Source organism: Somniosus microcephalus, chromosome 6 (genome assembly GCF_052327205.1).
Source record: "Somniosus microcephalus isolate GS21.2 chromosome 6, FLI_Smic_1.0, whole genome shotgun sequence".
Lineage (NCBI taxonomy): Eukaryota > Metazoa > Chordata > Chondrichthyes > Squaliformes > Somniosidae > Somniosus > Somniosus microcephalus.
The window spans coordinates 209,484,085-209,504,220 of record NC_140992.1 but is presented as its reverse complement, the minus strand read 5'-3'; the positions used below and the strand labels follow the sequence as shown (position 1 = coordinate 209,504,220).

General features: G+C 44.4%; 1 protein-coding gene across 8 annotated transcripts in view; it reads left to right on the top strand.

Moving 5' to 3' along the window:
* Window positions 1-20,136, top strand: part of ripor1 (RHO family interacting cell polarization regulator 1) — a 342,398-nt gene that overhangs the window by 272,924 nt on the left and 49,338 nt on the right. For all 8 annotated transcript variants that reach the window (XM_085991336.1, XM_085991342.1, XM_085991339.1 and 5 more), the window contains exons 7-8: window positions 12,608-12,757; window positions 14,740-14,803. In XM_085991336.1, the coding sequence (XP_085847462.1) occupies window positions 12,608-12,757; window positions 14,740-14,803 (214 nt within the window). The remainder of the gene's footprint in view (window positions 1-12,607; window positions 12,758-14,739; window positions 14,804-20,136) is intronic.

Here is a 20,136-nt window from a genome sequence, read left to right as displayed (position 1 = left end):
GATCTTCCTTGCTGCAATGCTCCATCTCACCCTCAATAAGCTCCCCGCTGGAGTGGAGCTAATTTACTGAACAAACAGGAAACTGTTCAACCTCCGTTGCCTCCAGTCCAGATCCAAGGTCATCCCGTCCTCTGTCGTCGAATTACAGTATGCAGACAACGCTTGCATCTGCGCTCACTCGGAGGCCGAAATCCAAACCATCGTCAACACCTTCACCGAAGCGTATGAGAGCATGGGCCTTACACTAAACATCCCTAAGACAAAGGTCCTCTACCAACCTGCCCCCGCCACACAGTACTGCCCCCCGATTATCAAAATCCACGACAAGGCCTTGGACAACGTGGACCGCTTTCCATACCTCGGGAGCCTACTGTCAACAAGGGCAGACGTCAATGACGAAGTCCAACACTGCCTTCAGTGTGCCAGTGCAGCCTTCGGTCGCCTGAGGAAGAGAGTGTTTGAAGACCAGGACCTCAAACCCGGCACCAAGCTCACGGTCTACAGAGCAGCAGTGATATCCGCCCTGCTGTATGCCTCCGAGACATGGACCATGTACAGCAGGCACCTCAAAGCACTGGAGAGGTACCACCAATGTTGCCTCCGCAAGATCCTGCAAATCCATTGGCAGGATAGGCGCACCAACGTCGGTGTTCTCGCGCAGGCCAACATCCCCAGCATCGAAGCTTTGACCACGCTCGATCAGCTCCGATGGACTGGTCACATCGTCCGCATGCCCGATACGAGACTCCCAAAACAAGCGCTCTACTTGGAGCTCTGACACGGCAAGAGAGCCCCAGGTGGGCAGAGGAAATGCTTCAAGGACACCCTCAAAGCCTCCTTGAAACAGTGCAACATCCCCACTGACACTTGCGAATCCCTGGCCCAAGGCTGCACAAAGTGGAGAAGCATCCGGGACGGTGCCGAACACCTCGAGTCTCTTCGCTGGGAGCAAATGCAAGGAGCGCACGTCAACCCAAGCACCCCACCCACCCGCCCCTTCAACCACCGTCTGCCCCACTTGTGACAGAGACTGTAGGCCCTGCATTGGTCTCATCAGTCACCTGAGAACTCATTTTTAATGTGGAAGCAAGTCATCCTCGGTTCCGAGGGACTGCCTAAGAAGAGAAGGGGCCTATGACCCACCTGGACATGTCAGAGGAGACTGTCTTTGCTGCTTCCGCTTCACAAAAACGAACTGTGGAGATGTGCCAACTGCTGTAGGATGACCGATAGACAATATCTAGAACAAGGACAGGCTCTTCCCATAGAAGTAAAGATTACCACAGCATGAAGTTTTCATACTACTGGATGGCAAAATATCTCCCTGCAGTGTACACTGGTGCTTTTATTGCCTTCTTCCCCAAAAGTGGTCGCCCTCCTTTTGGTCTCTGTTTCGATATGCCTGTTGTAAACAACCAGCAGTACTTCCTTTTTAACGGGTAGCTGCTGCCAAGCTGGATTTTTGACATTTCCCCCCATCTCTTTTCTTCCCTTACCTCTCAAGTGTACTCGGTAAGCTTTTTGTGTCAATAGTCTTTCAAAATTGTGGGAAAGAATCCCTATTGCAAATGGGCCAGCTCAACCCCAATGGTACCATTTGCACAACATCTGGAGTTTAAATCTCACCCAGAGAGACTGGTAATAAAAATGGGGAAATATGCTGACCTAGTAGGACTTGGACAGAGTCGAGAAAGACCTACTCTGCATCAGCAGTTCATATCTTACCGAAGCGTGTGATGTTGACATGGGTGTTGGAATCAGGAAGTATTCTATTCCCCAGTACTAACTGTTCCCCCATGGCTGGATTATAATATTCTCTCTCTCTGCCCCTCACTTGCCTTCTCTCTCTCTGTCTCTCTCTCTCTCTCTCTCTCTCTCGATTGCTCTGCCCCACCTTTCTCTCACTGCTCCTGTCTCTTGGCCCCCTTTCTCTCTCTCTCTCTCTGCCCCCTCTCGCTCGCTCTCTCTCTCTGCTCGCGCTCGCTCGCTCTGCCCCACCTCTCTCTCTCCTCTTTCCCCCCCCCCCTCCCGCTTGCCCTGCCCCCCTTCTCTCTCTCTCGCTCTGCCCCCTGTGTGTGATAAAATGGACTAATTCCATCATCCTGCTGGTGCCCACTGACATTGATGCTGATGGCCATTGGTAATTGCCAACAACCTGGTGGAAGCCCAATTAAAGATGAGGGATTGTTGATTCCTGCTGAATAAACATACAGAAGTTGGCACTGTGCGATCGCTGTGCTATTTTTCTGGAGTCTGCGTTTGATAATCCAATGAGTTAACTGTTTCCCTTTTTTTTTCAATTCTGGCATAGTGAAAATTCTGTTAAACGTTTCCATTCCTTTAGAATCTAATTCTTTTCAGCTGGGACATTGGAGCTGCTGCAGCTTTCACTAGCAAAAGGCTCAAGTAATTCTGTTTATTACAGTGGAATCCTCCTAAAGGGCAGCCAGGTGGGGGTAGGGGGAGAGGTGGGAGAAGGTGAATCTGACACTCTAACAACCACTGATAGTCAACTGCTCCATGCAGTTGACCTTTGTGCTGGATAGCCACAAGTTTTACAGCTTGCAGCTGGAACTCTAAACTGTTCCTGATCGATGGCCCAGTTCACATTTGCCACATGTTCCCTCATGATGGGACCTTGGCAGTTGTAACTACTTGGCATTCAGGACAATGTTTGAGTTACGTCTGTGCAGTCACTTTCAGATCTGAACAGTATTTTCTTCTGTTCCTTTGATCTGACGAGCCCAGCAGCCTTGCTCTGCTGCACTGTCTGTTTGGAAATTGCTCAGTTCCCTTCTGTGTGCAGTTTAGAGTTTGAGGAAATCCTGGGCTGACAGTTCAGAAAATTGGCGCGCGCAGTGAATCCAGACTTCAGTAACTTCCTTTCGAGGTGGACCTCAGAACTTCTAATGTAGGTTGGTGTCTCCTCCAGAACCTTGCACAAGTGGCCATTATTTATCTACGAGTCTTCACAATGACTGTTGACAGGCTGACTGTGGAAAACAGCGCAGCTGAGCCTGTCCTCGCACATGCACTTCAAGTAGGGGGTCACTGTCTTGCAACCAGCAGTGCATATTTCATATTCTTTTTCTGTTTCTTTCCTAACCCAGGAGTGTTCTGTTCAATTGTAGTGCCCTTATTGGTGCTTTAATGTAAGGCAGACCGCTTTAACATTGAACGATATTGATACCATTTGAAGCAGTCCTCATTGGTATCATTTTTTCATACAATTGCCCAGTTGATAATTACAGTAATAATTGCATTTTGAAACATTGGGGGGGAGGGGGTTGGGGTTTAAGGTGGAAAGGTACATTCAACTGAGCATTAGACGAGTGAAAGAGAAGCACCAGAAGTGAAAATATCAGCACCACTCTTAGCCAGACTATTGCTACAAGGAAAATAGTAAAAGCTTCCCAGTAATCCAAGGGTAGATTTCCTTTATTTTTCCAGATAAATCAAATGTAATCAGTAAACTAAAAAGTCTTACTTTCTTGGATTCCTTCCCTAAACCTCCCCTCCTCTTTAAAAGAAAAATCTAAATATCCACCTCCTTCATTACAACAGAGATTACACTTCAACAGTTCTTCTTGGGCAGTAATTGGCTGTAAACAATTTGGGACGTCCTGAGACTATGAAAGGCGCTACATAAATGCAGTTCTTTCTTTGATCAAGCTTTTGGTCACCCCTCATAATCTCCCCTGTCCTGAAGACTGAACTGCATTAGAAGTTCCGAGGTCCCTTTCAAAAGGAAGTCACTTAAGTCTGGATTCACTGCGAATGCCAATTTTCTGAGATGTCACTCCAGAGTTCCCTCAAACTTTAAATCTCTGTTTGCCTATCTGTGAAGCCCCCCGATGTTTCTACGTTAAAGATGCTATATAGGAGCAAGTTTCTGTTGGAGAAATGGCAAAGTAATTTCTCCTGGGTAAAATTCAGATAAATGCAGGAAAAGGGATTAGAATAGGTGGCTCCAGGTGATCTTGCACTGGCACAGGTGTGATGGGCCAGATGGCAGCCCCTGTGCTGCACTTTGTGATTCTAAAAGTAAGTGCTTGTTTTTGCCGAATGGTTAAATCCTAAGGTTGGGTTTAGCTTCTTTTGGAGAGCTAGTTGACTGAAAATACTGTGTTTACACCTTTGGGTACTTTGTCTACTTCGCGCTTTCAGTAGAGCTACTTTACGTGACATTCAAAGTGGATCTTGATTAGCCTCAAAGCGATAGGTACAGAGTGTGGAGCTGGCTCATTTGGTAATGAAATTAGATGGTGATGATTTTGCATAATTCAGTATTTTGCCACCAGTATGTTTGTTCTCTGCATCAAACCTATCAAATTAAAAATCTGTGTTCTTTGAGCCAAAACACATTCCTTTTAAAGGAGAAGGAAATTGCAGGAACAGAAGCTTTCAGTATAAAGTACTCCTTTTGTAATACAGCACTACTGCTAATGGGAGCCCCAAGGTAGCGCATCTCTAATGTAAACGAGATGGGTGTGGTCCCACATTTCTCTAAAGGTAACTGTGCTAATGGGGGCAAATTAAGTATAAACACTGCCCCCAATAGTCATCAGGGGGCTGACGTCCCAGCTCACTCATACAGGCCAGCAATGTACTTTACCCACCTTTGGCCTGTACGCTCTACCTGAAGCCATGTGGTGGCCCAAAGTGTCTACTGGCCAGCTGCTTATTTTTGTGTTACTGCTGGTTCTGTGCAATCTGTCCCACAATCTAAATGTGGGTGAGGTTCCAGCGCACTGGAGGCTCCAGCATATCTCAGAACTGTGTTGACTTGACTCCATTCTCTGTAATATAAAGGGGCCGCTCATCTCTTATGTACAGCACAAGGCTTCAGACCGACTTAACCATTTTGTGAACAGCTGCTTCATGCACAGTAGCTGTCGATTGCCTTTCTAAAGCGGTAGCTGCACGACCAAGCTGTGCTCTCTGCTGAGCAACAGTAAAGCACTGCAGGGCTTACTTCTAAAGTTACTTTTTGAAAACTCATTTTCCTCTGCTGTTTGTTGCTGTTAAATCCTTGTGATAATTGGGATGAGACTTCATCCAACAGTGGCTGAGTGAATTGGTTCTTTTCATTCATTGTGTGGGCGTCGCTGGCAAAGCCATCATTTATTGTCCATCCCTAATTGCCCTTGAGAAGGTGGTGGTGAAACACCTTCTTGACAACTAAGTGGCTTGCTGGGCCATTTCAGAGGGGCATTTAAGATTCAGTCACATTGCTGTGAGTCTTGAGTCACACATAGGCCAGACCAGGTAAGGACGACAGGTTTCCTTCCCTAAAGGGGGCATTAATGCACCAGATGGGTCTTTATGACAATCTAGTAGTTTCATGGTCACTTTTTTTAGATGCTAGCTTGTTATTCCAGATTTTATTAAATTAACTGAATTCAAATTCCCCAGCTGCGTGGTGGGATTTGAACTCATGCCTCTGGATCATTCTAGATCAGTAACATAGCCACTGTGCTACTGTTCCCATGTGCAAGTCTCTTAACGAATCTTAACATTTAATGCACAGAAGGAGGCCATTTGGTCCATCACATCTGTGCCTGTGCTATCTCTTCAACTGGTGCTATCTACTCTCATCCCATATCCCTGTATCCTTTGTTTTTGAAATACTTACCTAGCCTCTTCCTCACTAGTCACTTGTGGTAAACCATTGCAAGTTCTCATGAGGCTCTGAGGAGAAAATGTCATCTTGTGATAATCCTGAGTCTGTGACCCATTGTAGCAAACAGTCTTTCTTACTATTTTCCCCCTCAAAACCTCAATTTTGAAAACCAACTTTGGATTTCCCCAACCATCTCCATTGCAGAGGGAAAAAAGTCCCAATTTTTTTTTGGAGCCTTTCTTGCTAGCTGCAAGCTCTCCTTACGGCACTTGTATTGCAGTACTGCTATTGATACGGTTCTACATATTGCCTACAGCTCGTGTTGCCACAGAAACGGCTTCATTCACACTATGAGCTGTTTCTACAGTGGCCAGATGCGCTTTAAAACAAGTGTGTGTACAAACTTGCGCACGTGCCGTTTTAAAATCGCAGTCAACAGTCATTTCCCTGGGGCTGATGGCCTCACACAGTGGCCGGGGAAGATGTGTACAAGCCTGCAATGATGAAGCTGTTTTTATGGTCTGCACAGTGCCTCCTTTCATGGTGCATGCTGCTTCTGACCCCAAACTGAATGTTAATGCACTAGACTCTGCTAGGTTAAATTATATTGTTCGTGTACAAATTAACAGAAACAATTGCTGCAAAGTTTCATTCCATAGCTGCGTAGCTACTAGCATGAAGTGGTTAGAGGGGCTGCGGCTCAAATCTTCGCGATTGTCTACTGTACTGATGTGTTCACCCTGAATTATCAGGCAAAGTTGAGACCTTTCCCAGGAAAAAGATTAATTTGCACATGGGCCGCAACCAAAACTCCAATCTTTTTGCCCCCAAAAGTGCAGCTATATGAATTTCCAAATGATTTATTCTTAATCCAAGATATTTCATAAAAGATTTTAAGTGGCAACATTTTACGTAGCACATACACTAAGTCTTTGCTTGTTTTTCAGCAGCTCCACAGTCTCTTCAGTGAGTCTGCTTATTTTCATTTTGACTTTGCTTGCCTTCAGTGACTCATTTAGTGTGTCACTGCTTAAAATACACTGATGAGCAAATTCCAGCAGCCAGGCTTCCACTGGTCTTCATGACTGAATTTCTGTCCTTTGTGCTTTGGTTATATTTATTTTTTAAGGTTAATTTTAAGTTTCTGTATTAGAAAATTAATGAATAAATTTGGATTGTCTGTCAATATATTGGTTTATCCAGTCATTGTGTCTATTTAAAAAAAAAAAAAAAAAATGGTTTCCTGCATCATCCAAGCATTTGAGTTGTACAGGAAACTCTCTCTTATCCGGGACCGGCGTGGTGCTGGTTTATCAAAAAGTCCGGATTACAGAGAGGTATAGTAAAAGGTACGAGAGCCCCGTACACAGCAACATATCCAGGCTTCTGTGTTGCTTAGCAACAGGTGCAGGAACCCAGGCCACAAGATCCAGGCGTCCCTGTTGTTTAGCAACAGGTGCAGGAACCCCAGCCACAAAATCCAGGCATCCCTGTTGCTTAGCAACAGGTGCAGGAGCCCTGGTTACACGGCCACAGATCCAGGAACGGCCACTAATATGAAGTAAAACTTACCTGAACCTACTCCTGAATTTTGCCGATTAACAGAGATTTCCGGTTATTTAGGTACTGGTAAATCGAGAGCTTCCTGTAATAGGCCACGGAGCTGAGTTAGGATGTTGATCACATGGTCAAATAGGTGAAAGAAGTTCAACTTAAAACAGACGATGCTTATCCTCTGGATGAAGTGAGCTCAAGTGATTCTGCCGTGTTCTTGGTGTGTGCGTGTGTCTGTCAAGTAAATGTTGTATCAGACTGACCAGAGCTGCTGCTCTGGACTAGAACGACGAACTGGTAATCTTGTGGTGCTGATGGTGATTTGAGTTAAGCTGAAATTTTTATGTGGGTAGGAAAGCCAAGCCAGTTCATCGTTCAGTGTTTATACACTAACCATGTAATGAACGTTCAGCTTTAGCTGCTGTGGTCTTTTATCTGAGGGCCGTGAGCTCATCTCTGCTCCAGATGCAGTTGGTGTGTCACGTGATCTTCAGCACTTGTGGATATGAGGTCATCTCAAACTTTTATAGTGAAGGTTTCAAAAGCAAAAGGAGTGGCGTGCTTTTAACATGAGACTTGACGGGCTGCCTAAACGCACTGCATTAGTGTGGGGAGGGGGTTATTCAATCAGACTGGAGGAGTTGGTTCTTCCAGTCTTGTGGTAAACGAGTGCCCTTTAAGAAAAGCAGTTCTGAAATAAATACATCATTGCGGCTTAATGGTGCAGTGTGTACAGGTTATTGCTAAATAACATTTGTATGATTGAGTTGGGCAAAGACTGAAGCACTGTCTTACAGATTTATTAGAATTGCAGAAGCACTATTGCTGACTCGAAAGTGTTCATTAATTCCTTCCTGCCTTTCTATTGCTTGTTATTGGTTTCTTTTAACCTACTTTTGGCACGGTGTTATTAACATGCCTACAGTGTGGCTCAGCTGGGCATATGTGGCTCACGGCTTCTTAAACTGAACCAGACATAGAAATACAAAGAAGCTACAACGTGGAAACAGGCCGTTCGGTCCACGCAGTCCGTGTCGGCGTTTACGCTCCACTCAACCAAATAGTTCTAATCATATTCGGACCCTTTTTCTTCCACTTATTCAATCTAATCTTCAATGTTGACATAGTTTCTGCCTCAACCACGAACCCTGGAAGTGAATTCTACAACCTCCCAAATCTCCTTTTTAAAGAAGTTTCTCTTGCCCTCTGTTCTAAATCTCTTGCATTGAATCTTGTATCTATGGCCCTTTTGTTTTTGCTCCTCAACTACTGAAAACAGTCTGCTTCTGTCTACCCCGCCCAACCTTACATGATTTTAGAGCTTCTATTATATTGCCTTGTAGTCTGCGTTAACTAAAAGAAGACCCAACTTTTTGAGTCTTCCTTAGTATTTGTATTTCCTCATAGCAGGCAGCATTCTTGTAAATCTGTGTTATACCCTCTCTAAAGCCTCACTATCCTTCCTATAGTGTGGATCAGTGCTGCACGCAGTACTCTAACTGAGGCCTCATTAAGGTTTTATATCGGCTCATCATTACCTCTTGGCTTTTATATTCTATACTTTTGAGATAGAACCTAGAATTCCATTCGTTGCTTTTTACAACCTTGTCAACCTGAGGCGCTGCTTTTAACATCCGGTATCCCCAAAGTCCCTCTGCTCTTCCACAGCACTGAGCCTGCTTCCATTCAGAGTATCATTACTGCAGTTATTTTTTATATACCAAAATGCATCACCTCTCACTTACTGACACAGCCAATTTGCCCCATTTTATCAATGTCCCTAATATAATGAGGCTTTCAAAGGACTAACAGAATAAGTGTCAAAGTAACAGCTATTTAATGGTTTAGTTGCCATTGTGAAGAATTTTAAATGAAACAACTTTCATCTAAATAGCAACCCAAATCCTAAAATGTATAAAGGCAGAGACCTCCACACTTGCAGCATGTCTTGCTCTCACTTGTACGTTCCCTCGCCACCGACTGCATCCCTCTCCCTGGCCTCTGTCTGAGGCTGAACCAGACCGTTCGCAACCTTGGTGTCGTATTTGACCCTGTGATTAGCTTCCGACCACATATCCGCCCCATCACCAAATCCCCATACACCCACCTCTGTAAATCGTTCATCTCCGCCCCGGTCTCTGCTCATCTGCTGCTGAAACCCTCCTCCATGCCTTTGTTATCTCTAGACTTGACTACTCCAATCCTCTCCTGGCCAGCCTCCCATCTTCCACCCTCCATAAACTTGAGCTTATCCAAATTCTGCTGCCTGTATCCTAGCTCGCACCAAGTCCTGTTCACCCATTACCCCTGTGCTCATTGACCTACATTGGTTCCTGGTCTGGCAACGCCCAATTTATATTATTATTAAAAAAAAGTTCTCCTCGTTTTCAAATCCTTCCCCATCTCTCCCCTATAACCCTCCCAAGATCTCTGCATTCCCCCAATTTTGGCCTCTTGGATATCCCCGATTTTAATCGCTCCGCCGTTGGCAGCCGTGCTTTCAGCTGCCGAGGGCATAAGTTCTGGAATTTCCTCCCTAAACTTCCCCACCCCTCCTCCTTTTAAGTAGCTCTTTAAAACCTACCTCTTTCCCTGCCCTAATATCTCTCTTATGTGGGTCGGTGTCAAATTTTGTTTGATAACATTCCTGTGAAGCGCCTTGAGATAAAATAAAAAAAAGCTTGCATTTCTATAGCGCCTTTCACGACCTCAGAACGTCCCAAAGTGCTTTGCAGCCAATGAAGTACTTTTGAAGTGTAGTCACTGTTGTAATGTAGGAAACGAAGCAGCCAATTTGTGCACAGCAAGCTCCCACAAACTGTTATAATGACCAGATCATTTGTATTTGTTTTTAAAGTGATGTTGATTGAGGGATAAGTATTGGCCAGGACACCGGGGATAACTCCCCTGCTCCTCTTCAAGATAGTGCCTTGGGATCTTTTACGTCCACCTGAGGGCAGACGGATCCTCGGTTTAATGTCTCATCTGAAAGACAGCACCTCTGACAGTGCAGCGCTCCTTCAGTACCGCACTGGAGTGTCGGCCTGGATTTGTGTGCTCAAGTCTCTGGAGTTGGACTTGAACCCACAACCTACTGACTCGGAGGCGAGAGTGGTACTCAATGAGCCACGGCTGACACAATATTTTACTATGTCGAAGGCGCTTTATAAATACAAGTTATAACTATTAAAAGCTACTTTGAGAGCAGACATTTTATGTAAAAGCTCTGCCAATTTTCTCCCTTTCGTGAAGGCACTGTTTGCTTATTGGGGGGTATGGTTCCACAGGTGCTAGTTCCCTCTGGCACCTCACTAAAGTGCCTATTGCTTATGTGTGAACCTAAACAGAGAGCGTTTTTAGATGATCACCTGAAGTCCAGGCATCTGAACTTGGAGCAGGAGTTGCAATCGGGATCAGAGACCGTGACCATTCTCTTTTTTTTTCCTCTGCCTCCACGCAACATGCACACTGAGGCCAATTGCACTGCCCCCCTCAACAGAGCAGGGACCAGACCTGGAACCACAGAAACCCCACAGTGCAGATAGAGGCCATTTCGGCCCATCGAGCCTGCACCAACACATATCCCACCCTATCCCCGTAACCCCACGTATTTAATCCCCCTAACACCAAGGGTCAATTTATCATAGCCAATCATCCTAACCCGCACATCTTTGAACCTTCCTTGTCTCTACTGACTGCCTTGGCTGCTGGTGGGGGAAGGTAGAAATTTTAATTTCCCTCCTCCACCTCCCCTTCAGTGACACATTTTAGATCTTTTTCAGTGACTTAGGGAATGCTGGCCACAGTTTAATGTCCCTAATTCATGATCTAACTGGAGCACGGTTTTACATCAATTACTTTTGTTCCGACGAAGATCAGTTTTACAGAGCCTGTTCCCTGACTACTTCTGAGCACCAATTTTAAACCCCAAAGCATGGGAACAAGGGAAGACCGAGGAGGACCAGTCGGTTTATAAACATCTCCCTTTATAACAGAGAATTATGTGAAAATTCAGATAATTGTAGTTAGCTGTCATGTGGCAGCATCCTGGCTACAGTTCCTGATTGTGGAACGGTTTCTTTCTGTTAGTTGTACAAAGTGCCTAATGTCTATAGTAAGTGGCAACACAATGCCAGCTCATAGAGGACTCATTAAAGAGAAGGTGTGTTCCAGTGAACTGCTACATGATGATATGTGTTACAAAGGGAGCTATTTCACTCTGCCAGTGTGTGTCTGTCAGCCTTTGTCACTGTGTTCCAGTACTTAGAATCTCCTGTGGATACTGGGAGCGGTGCCCAGTTTGGCAATCTCTTTGTCATTTTAAATTTTCTAAATTCAGTGGGATTTTTTTCCTTTTTTTAAATAGGAATTAGAAATTCTAAACCTAGCCTATTGCGATCTGTAAGTCTGGTTCAGTCGCTGGTTTGTAATGAAGTGGCTGATCTCAGTTGAAGCGGTGATAGCGCCATTGCAACTGGCCTCAGCATTGCAGGTTAGGGAGAGGAAAAGTAGCTCAAATTTCCAGCTCCTGGTCACAATTCAGTGGCACACCGCACTAGAAAGTGTACACGAATGAAAGAGCTTGTATTTATCTCGTACCTTTTTATGCCTTTAAGGCATCCCAAAGTACTTCAAGTAAAGAATTATTTTTCAAGTGTAGTCACTGTTATGTAAGCAAATGTAACCAATTTGAGCGCAGCAAGATCTCCCAACCACAATGAGATAAGTGACTGGTTAATCTGTTTTGGTGGTGTTGCTTCAGGGGCATGTTGGCCAGGACACTGGGAGAACTCCTCTATCCTCCTTCGAATAGTGCTGCAGGATCCTGTCCGTCCACCAGAACAGGCAGACAGGAATATGGTTTAATGTTTGATCCAAAAGACTGCACCTCTAACAATGTAACAGTCTCTCGTGGTGCACAGCCCATCACCATTTGCTGTCTTGACTTGCACATGAAGGTGCCTGGTGCTGATGGAGCTGAACTTTCATCGGGAGAGGAGGGGGAATAAATTGGGGAGAGGCAAAAACACAATCCCATTTATAGGGAAATTCTAGTCAATGGGATGCTTCAGCTGTAAATCTTTTGCAGTGGCATTCAAGTTAACCGTTCACTCTACCTCCAGTCCAAACAGACCTCTCAGCTATATTTATCAAAACCTTTTTAATGAAATGTATAAAATATAATAGACCTTCTGTCAGTTCCTGAAAACTCCCATTTCTAAAGCACGTGGGGCATTTGTTTAAGATGAGTGTTACAACCGTGCTGTGTGAGGAGACCCCCCCCAGTATATACACACCTCCTTGGGCCCTGGTTTGAAAACCTATGGTATACAATATCTGCTTAATAAAGTCTGATCTCCGCTGCACCCGCAGCATCATTCTGGTAAAGTAGATGACTGCCTGATTTATTTTCTTTTAAATTTGTTGCAGATTGATGAGCTGTATGAATCTTACTGCATCCAACGAAGATTACGGGATGGTGCAAACAACATGGTGCGTGCTTATTCTGTGTCTCAAACCAGCAAAGAAGCAAGAGAGAGCTTGGCTGAAGCTAACAAGGGCTACAAAGAATACACGGAGGTAAAGCCAGGAACTGAAAGATTGTACCTAGGAAGTTAGGAAATGGCGCTGTGCTTGGTGCACTTGCTGTCCAGAGCCTGGACTGGATCTTTGAAGCATAAATGCAAAGGTCATTTGTCAAAGTAACACACAGTTTCCTTAATACAGCATTGTGATGTCTAAGTATAGTCCATGTTGTGTTACTGAGCCATACGGATCAGGAAGGTCCCAGCTTCATTCCCTGCTTCTGTGTTTGCTGGTAACGGTGACTACACTTCAAAACTACTTTATTGGCTGAGAAGTGCTTTGGGACGTCCTGAGATCATGCGCTATAAAAATGCAAATTCTTTTTCTATCTATTCTAAATTTGCTGTTCCCTAATTTAAATTTATGTCCTCTGGCCTACTTTCTTGAAATAATCTGAGTTTCCCTTATCTATACCATTCAGTATTTTATTTATTTCTGAGATTTTCTCCACATACCTATTATTCCAGACTGAGAAGCTGAAGTTCCTCTAACCATTCCTCATTGTTCATCTCCTTTACACTCCGGGTCAGTGCTGTTTCCCTTCTGTCTTTTCCAGTGCTTGTGTATTTTATTATGCACCATTGACAATCTAAACTGGACACATTGACTGGTACATTGTAAATTGTTAGTATAGCTTCTGTAAATTTGTAAAATAAAGAAAGACTTGCATTTACATAGCATCTTTCATAACCACCGGACGTCTCAAAGCACTTTAAAGTCAATGAATGAAGTACTTTTTTGAAATGGAGTCGCTGTTGTAATGTGGGAAACGCGGTAGCCAATTTGCACACAGCAAGCTCCCACAAACAGCAATGTGATAATGACCAGATAATCTGTTTTTGTTATGTTAGTTGAGGGATAAATATTGGGCAGGACACCGGGGATAACTCCCCTGCTCTTCTTTGAAATAGTGCTATGGGATCTTTTACGTCCTCCCGAGAGGGCAGACGGGGTTTCGGTTTAACGTCTCATCCAAAAGACGGCACCTCCAACACTGCAGCACTCCCTCAGTACTGCACTGGAGTGTCAGCCTAGCTTTATGTGCTCAATTCCCTGGAGTGGGACTTTAACCCACAACCTTCTGACTCAGAGGTGAGAGTGCTACCAACTGAGCCAAGGCTGTGATACCATTTTATTCTATATTCTGGCCCTGCCTCCACCCCAAAGCACGATACAATGTTCCCTGATTGTGAGGGCAGGCAAGAACCTTCTCCCATGCCTCTCCCATTCTGTAATCAGCAACTAGGTGAGCACAGCAGTGTCCATGGTCAATTGCCCACCAATTTTTGCCTTGCCCTCTGGGGAGGAGTGGAGAAGTCAGAATGCCTAGCTTCTGCTCGGCTTTTAACAGCATGGCCAACACTAGACCTCCCCACATAGGGAATCTTGAGCATGCAGCCACATTCTACCACTCCACAGTGTTGTCTGTGTTGCACTTATCTGATGTGCAAGAGCAAAATGGTGGCAGTTGGTCAGTTTTCTACTGTGTGATTTGTGATGAAATATGCCATTCATCAGGTACTCTGTATTCTCTGTGTTTGATTGTGACTGTGACAAGCAGGGGAGTTTAGTTTCAGTTTCATTTCCTTACCTGTATTGTATTGTGTGTAGGGCTCCGCCCATACCTGGCCCCTACTTAAGCAGGCCCCAGCATGTCTCACAGGCAGTACAGCAGATCTCTGGATGAGAGACACTTCTCCTGCTTGTATTACTTTGAGTTAATAAAAGCCTTGCTTTGCTCTGTTAACGTTGAGTCTCGGATTCATTGAGGCACATCATGATTTATGTCCATTAGGCATTGAACTGAGACTGACCAGATCAGATCCCAAGCGGGCATCAAAGCAGCTAGAAGGGAAATGGTCTGATTTCTATAACAATTGTAGATCAGGAGCATGTGATGTCCTAACTATTGACTTTGTTTTTAATTGAGAAACACCAATGTACCAAAGTGAAAAAGCCCTTTTCTTTTACTCCAGAGTATGTGCACAATGGAGAGTGAGCTAGAGAACCAGTTAGGAGAATTCCACGTGAGAATGAAAGGTGAGTAACACTCCTTACAGAAACGTTGATTTTTTTTTAATAACCTGAGATTGTGGAGCTGGGGAAGATTACAGAGATGGGGAGGGGCGAGGCCATGGAGGGATTTGAAAACAAGGATGAGAATTTTAAAATCAAGGCGTTGCTTAACCGGGAGCCAATGTAGGTCAGCGAGCACAGGGGAGATGGGTGAACGGGACTTGGTGCGAGTTAGGCCGTGGGCAGCCGAGTTTTGTACGCCCTCAAGTTTACATAGGGTGGAATGTGGGAGGCCGGACAGGAGTGCGTTGGAATAATCAAGTCTAGAGGTAACAAAGGCATGGATGAGGGTTTCAGCAGCAGATGAGCTGAGGCAGGGCCGGAGTCAGGCGATGTTCCGGAGGTGGAAATAGGCGGTCTTAGTGATGGTGTCGATGTGTGGTCGGAAGCTCATTTCAGGATCAAATATGACACCAAGGTTGCAAACAGTCTGGTTCAGCCTCGGTCAAATTGCTGTGTTTGCTACAACTTCCTGGACCTTGGTGTTATGAGATGTTGGTACTGGGGGTTTGAATGAACCGAGATTCAGTCTCCTTTTAATTTATCCCCAGTATTTATGTGGAGAGACTAGAGAAGCTGGCCACATTGACTTGTGCACGACTTGGAGATAAGAAACTAAATGAGCCCAAGATCTTCGATACCTGGATGATTGTCTTCACAGTGCTCTCCAAATGAATCATCACTTTACAAAAGTATTTTTTGAAAGAGCACAAGATTTTCTGTGAAATCGTTGTTGCCTTAAAGGCCTTGGAGAGCCACACTAGGCCTTAGAGGTATTGTCTTCATTTAAAATGCCTAGCATTTCCTTTTTGTTGACAAAACATGTCAATTATGGCAGGAACTCATTGTATCCTTTGCTCATGAAGTGATGATAAATGGCTCATGGCTCTGCTCGCTCTCTCTTCAAACGATTACGGTTTGCTGAGTACCTTTTCATGAAGATTTTGTTTTATATGGCCCCATAGGAATGGTTTTGCTCTTTGAAATACAGCATTTGTATTCAAGCCAGTAAGTTCACTTTATAAAGTGGTTTTATCCCAGGTGGCGATTGCCTGCTGTAACACTTGCTGATGAGCAATGTGGAGCAGATAGATTACATCACCTAGACATCTTGTAAAATGTGTAAGTAGAATCAGTATTACTAGACTGGCTAGGGCAGCTGAAATGTGGGTTACTAGGCAACAGAGATAACTGCATTATCATTTGGAGCTGTGGGAGGAAAACATGTCAGTGGCTAAAGATTACCATATGAGGATGAATAACACTGACAATCACTTCCTTTTATTGCTGTGTAACTGAAGAAAACAGAGGATTTGAAGTAAAATTAGAGAAGCTTGCATCAGAGGGAGAAGCAGTGTGCAGCCTTTCACTGTAAATCTTCATATACAATTATCAAGCGTTTGTGAATAAGTAAAGAAAGCTACAGGGAAAGGGGAACATTTCAGTAAAGCTGCACTCGCTTTTGCAATTGTATCCATTTGAGATTGATTTCATAAACTAACTGAATGTGAAATACTTGTTTAGAAATGATAACAATTCACTGATTTAATTAACTGGGTGATCCTTTTGCGCTTATGGGGGTGGGTTTGATGTAGCGGGAGGCCCTGGGGCTGGGTTTGATGTATTGGGAGGTCCTGGGGGTGGTTTGATGTAGCGGGAGGTCCTGGGGGAGGGTTTGATGTAGCGGGAGGTCCTGGGGGTGGGTTTGATGTAGCGGGAGGTCCCGGGGGTGGGTTTGATGTAGCGGGAGGTCCCGGGGGTGGGTTTGATGTAGCGGGAGGTCCCGGGGGTGGGTTTGATGTAGCGGGAGGTCCGGGAGGTGGGTTTGATGTAGCGGGAGGTCCTGGAGGTGGGTTTGATGTAGCAGGAGGCCCCGTGGGTGGGTTTGATGCAGTGTGCATTACCGAGTTCAGCGCCTTCCCGGAAGCATCCGGGAAGGCACTGCGCACTTCGAGTCTCTTCGCCGGGAGCAAGCGGTAGCCAAGCGCAAGGAGCGCACATCAACCCAAGCACCCCACCCACCCACCCACCCCTTCAACCACCGTCTGCCCCACCAACCGCCGTCTGCCCCACCTGTGACAGAGACTCTAGGTCCCGCATTGGACTCATCAGTCACCTGAGAACTCATTTTTAATGTGGAAGCAAGTCATCCTCGGTTCCGACGGAATGCCTAAGAAGATGATTACCGTGTAAAGAAGGAAGCTTAGTCAACCAAATCCAGCCTGGCATCATCTTTATATGCCTTGTACTTGTTTCCATGTATGGTATGGAGTGGCTTTACACTAAGGGAGAGATTTTCATTGTGAAATGAAATTGATGTATTTGCATTTGAGTTGTCTAACAGCATTTAGTCGTGCAGTATAAGTAGGCTTTGTATTTGTCACAGCCTTGTCAGTGCAGTAATACACATCCACAGAATGGCAATCACGTTGAGATTTTTTAAAAATCCAGGTACTGATATGCCTTGATAGTCACATAGTGTTGTGATTGTAAAATTCATCAAGTCAGTAGACTCCTGGGACCTCTCAATTGAGGTGCTGTACATCGAATTAGTGATGATTTGAAATACAAATTGTGAACATTATCTGTTTGTTTTGTGCTGAATCAATTTGTTCAACCAACCAGCTGATACCAATCACTGCTTATTAAAATTAACAATTGCTAAGTTTGGGTTCTTGTCAGTTCTAAAACTTTTGATGAACATGACACAGAACTTTCCATTCTCGTAACTGGCAGTTTTACAAATCTGTTTTGATGCAAACAACTCTAATTTTAAACCTGACCAACCAGGCTCAGAGTGGTGATTGTAACTTTGTACAAGAGACCAAAGTTAGGTCATGTCACCATTGATGTCTTGTGAATAGGACTGCTGCCTTTTGCCCAATTGAAAGTCAGACTGTGGCAGGATAGAACTGCTGGCACATTAGGGAACTGAAACCTGTCTTCCGTTACAGAGGCTATCGGCAGCCATCTCTAAAAATTCCAACAAGGCTGACCAACGGTCCAGTTTAGAGAGAGCTTTGTCCTTTTTGAACAGTGTAGTTATCTTCAGAAAACTTGGAAAAGATGTGTGACCTCATTGTAATGACGTCAGCAAATTGGACAGATTTGTTTATATATAGTTGCTAAGTTTATTTTAATTGAGCTCAAATTGGTACTAAATCATAATTTATTTTTCATGGATTTACATAAGAATATATTGGATTTTTTTTTAGTTAAACTAAGGCTATGTTGCCTTGGGAGAGTTACTTTAGGGCATGAGAACATCCTCAACTTTTTTGGGGAGGATTTTGTGTGATATCAAGGAAACATCTGCTACAGATCAGTAGAGACGGGATTCACAAGAGACTACGTTAGTGAGGAGGCTGACACAGCAGGAAGTGGAGCAATGCTTTCAGCCAGGCCTCATGTTTTTGAAATTAAGTTCAGCAGTGCAAGATTTTTACAGAAATATTTTTTTCTAAATCACCATTTATTTCCACTCATCAAAGGCAGTAGATCAGCCCATAATTAAGGGTCTGGGTTCATGGCAGAGCTCCCAGCCTCACGGGCATTGTTGATGCTGTGAAATTTTGCCCTCCGTCAACACTCCTGCCTCTGTAGCATGACTTGTTGCAGAGCTGGAAATGCAATAATCGATGTTCATTTGAGCAGGAAAGGCCTCGTGATTTACGCAAATGCCATTTGGACTGTAGAACATGTAACTGGGGTCAAGCAGATTTACAATCCTTGGATGGAAGTAGGCTTTGCATTAAAAAGGATAAAAATAAATAATGGCTGCCGATGGCCAATTCAGAATGCTTCCACAGAGCTACTATTTCCCATCATTTTGTAACTAATGGACCTGAAATTGCGGTCGGAGGCTTCCCGAGGGTGAATGCCTCCGATCCGCAAGAAAAGTACGCAACTACCCAGTGCCTCCGTATCTTCGGACTCTTGCGCTCCTGGGTCTGCAGGCGTAAAGGCCCACGTATCCCGGGGCGCATGTGGTTTGCAAGCGTCCCTGGGATCATGTGGATCAGCCCAACCAATCACAAAGGGGGATCCCCATTATGCTTATGGGCATTTCATTTACGTACGGAATCCCCATAAGGAATGACATTAAAAAACACACTTTCACACAAGCTAAATAAAAATACAATTTAATTAAACATTTAAGACACATTTAATTTTTTGAAAAATAAATTTAAACATTTTTAAAGGGGCCAAAAATAACCTAAAATAATTTAAAAGATTTTTGAATGTTTAAATGATCTAAATAAATGTTATAAATTTATTTAAACCCTTAAGCTGGTAAAAGAAGGCCCTACGCCTGCTTTTACCAGATACAAGAGTTTCATGGGCATTCCCTGGTGCAGAGTTGGGCTATTTCCTGCGCATGCGGATGATCTGTCAAGCTGAATCTTAACAGATCGCCAGTTCCGGGTTTTCGAGCATGCGGAAACCCAGAACTTGCGGGGCACTTACGACCGCGTATGTTGTGCGTACGCTGTCATAGACCCCATAAAATCCAGGCCATTAAGTTGATTTAAAAATGTAACCCACTGGTTCACTATAAAGCACATCTACAGTGCTGCACAAATGGAGGACGGATAGCGAATGTAATGAAGAGCTTCTGTAGTGATTTATTGATCTTTTTTAATAAAAAAATAAATAAATAAAAATTTTGTGTTAGTAACCACGACAGCTCGTTTGGAAGCACGCCGATGCCGCAGTGTGCTGCACTTTAGAGCTAATGATGCATAGGTTGCCATCCATTGCCCTAGATGATCACTTGTTAGGCTGCTTGGCTGGTATGGAGTAAAGAGACTCTTGAGTAATACAGGTGCTTTCCTACAAGGCGGAGCAATCTAAAGGAGCGTCAACCCAGGTTCCCTTTATCCACCTACTCCTCCAATACAAGAGCCCTGGCAGCCCTTATGGTCAATGTGTGTGTGTGTTGATATGATGGGGGCAGTAGGGGAGGGAGAGTGACATCAACAATTGTTCTTGTTGGGGGAGAGGATCAGGACTGCAGTATGTTGTATTGGGGTGGGGGATCGCAGATGGTACATGTTGTATTTGGGTGAGCGAGAAGGGAAAGCTGGAGAGAATGAGAATTTCTAGCTCTTGCTATGATTTTAATAAGCTGTCTTCTGACACGACTGCATTTTACCTTCTGTGCTTTCAACAAAACCTCCCAGCTTTGTGGTATTCTCCAAATGTAAAACACATGGAATGGACACTTTTCGATAACTTGCGTTGAACAGAGTTCTTTCAAGCATTGTCAGACAATAAAGAAAGCCACGATGTCGCGG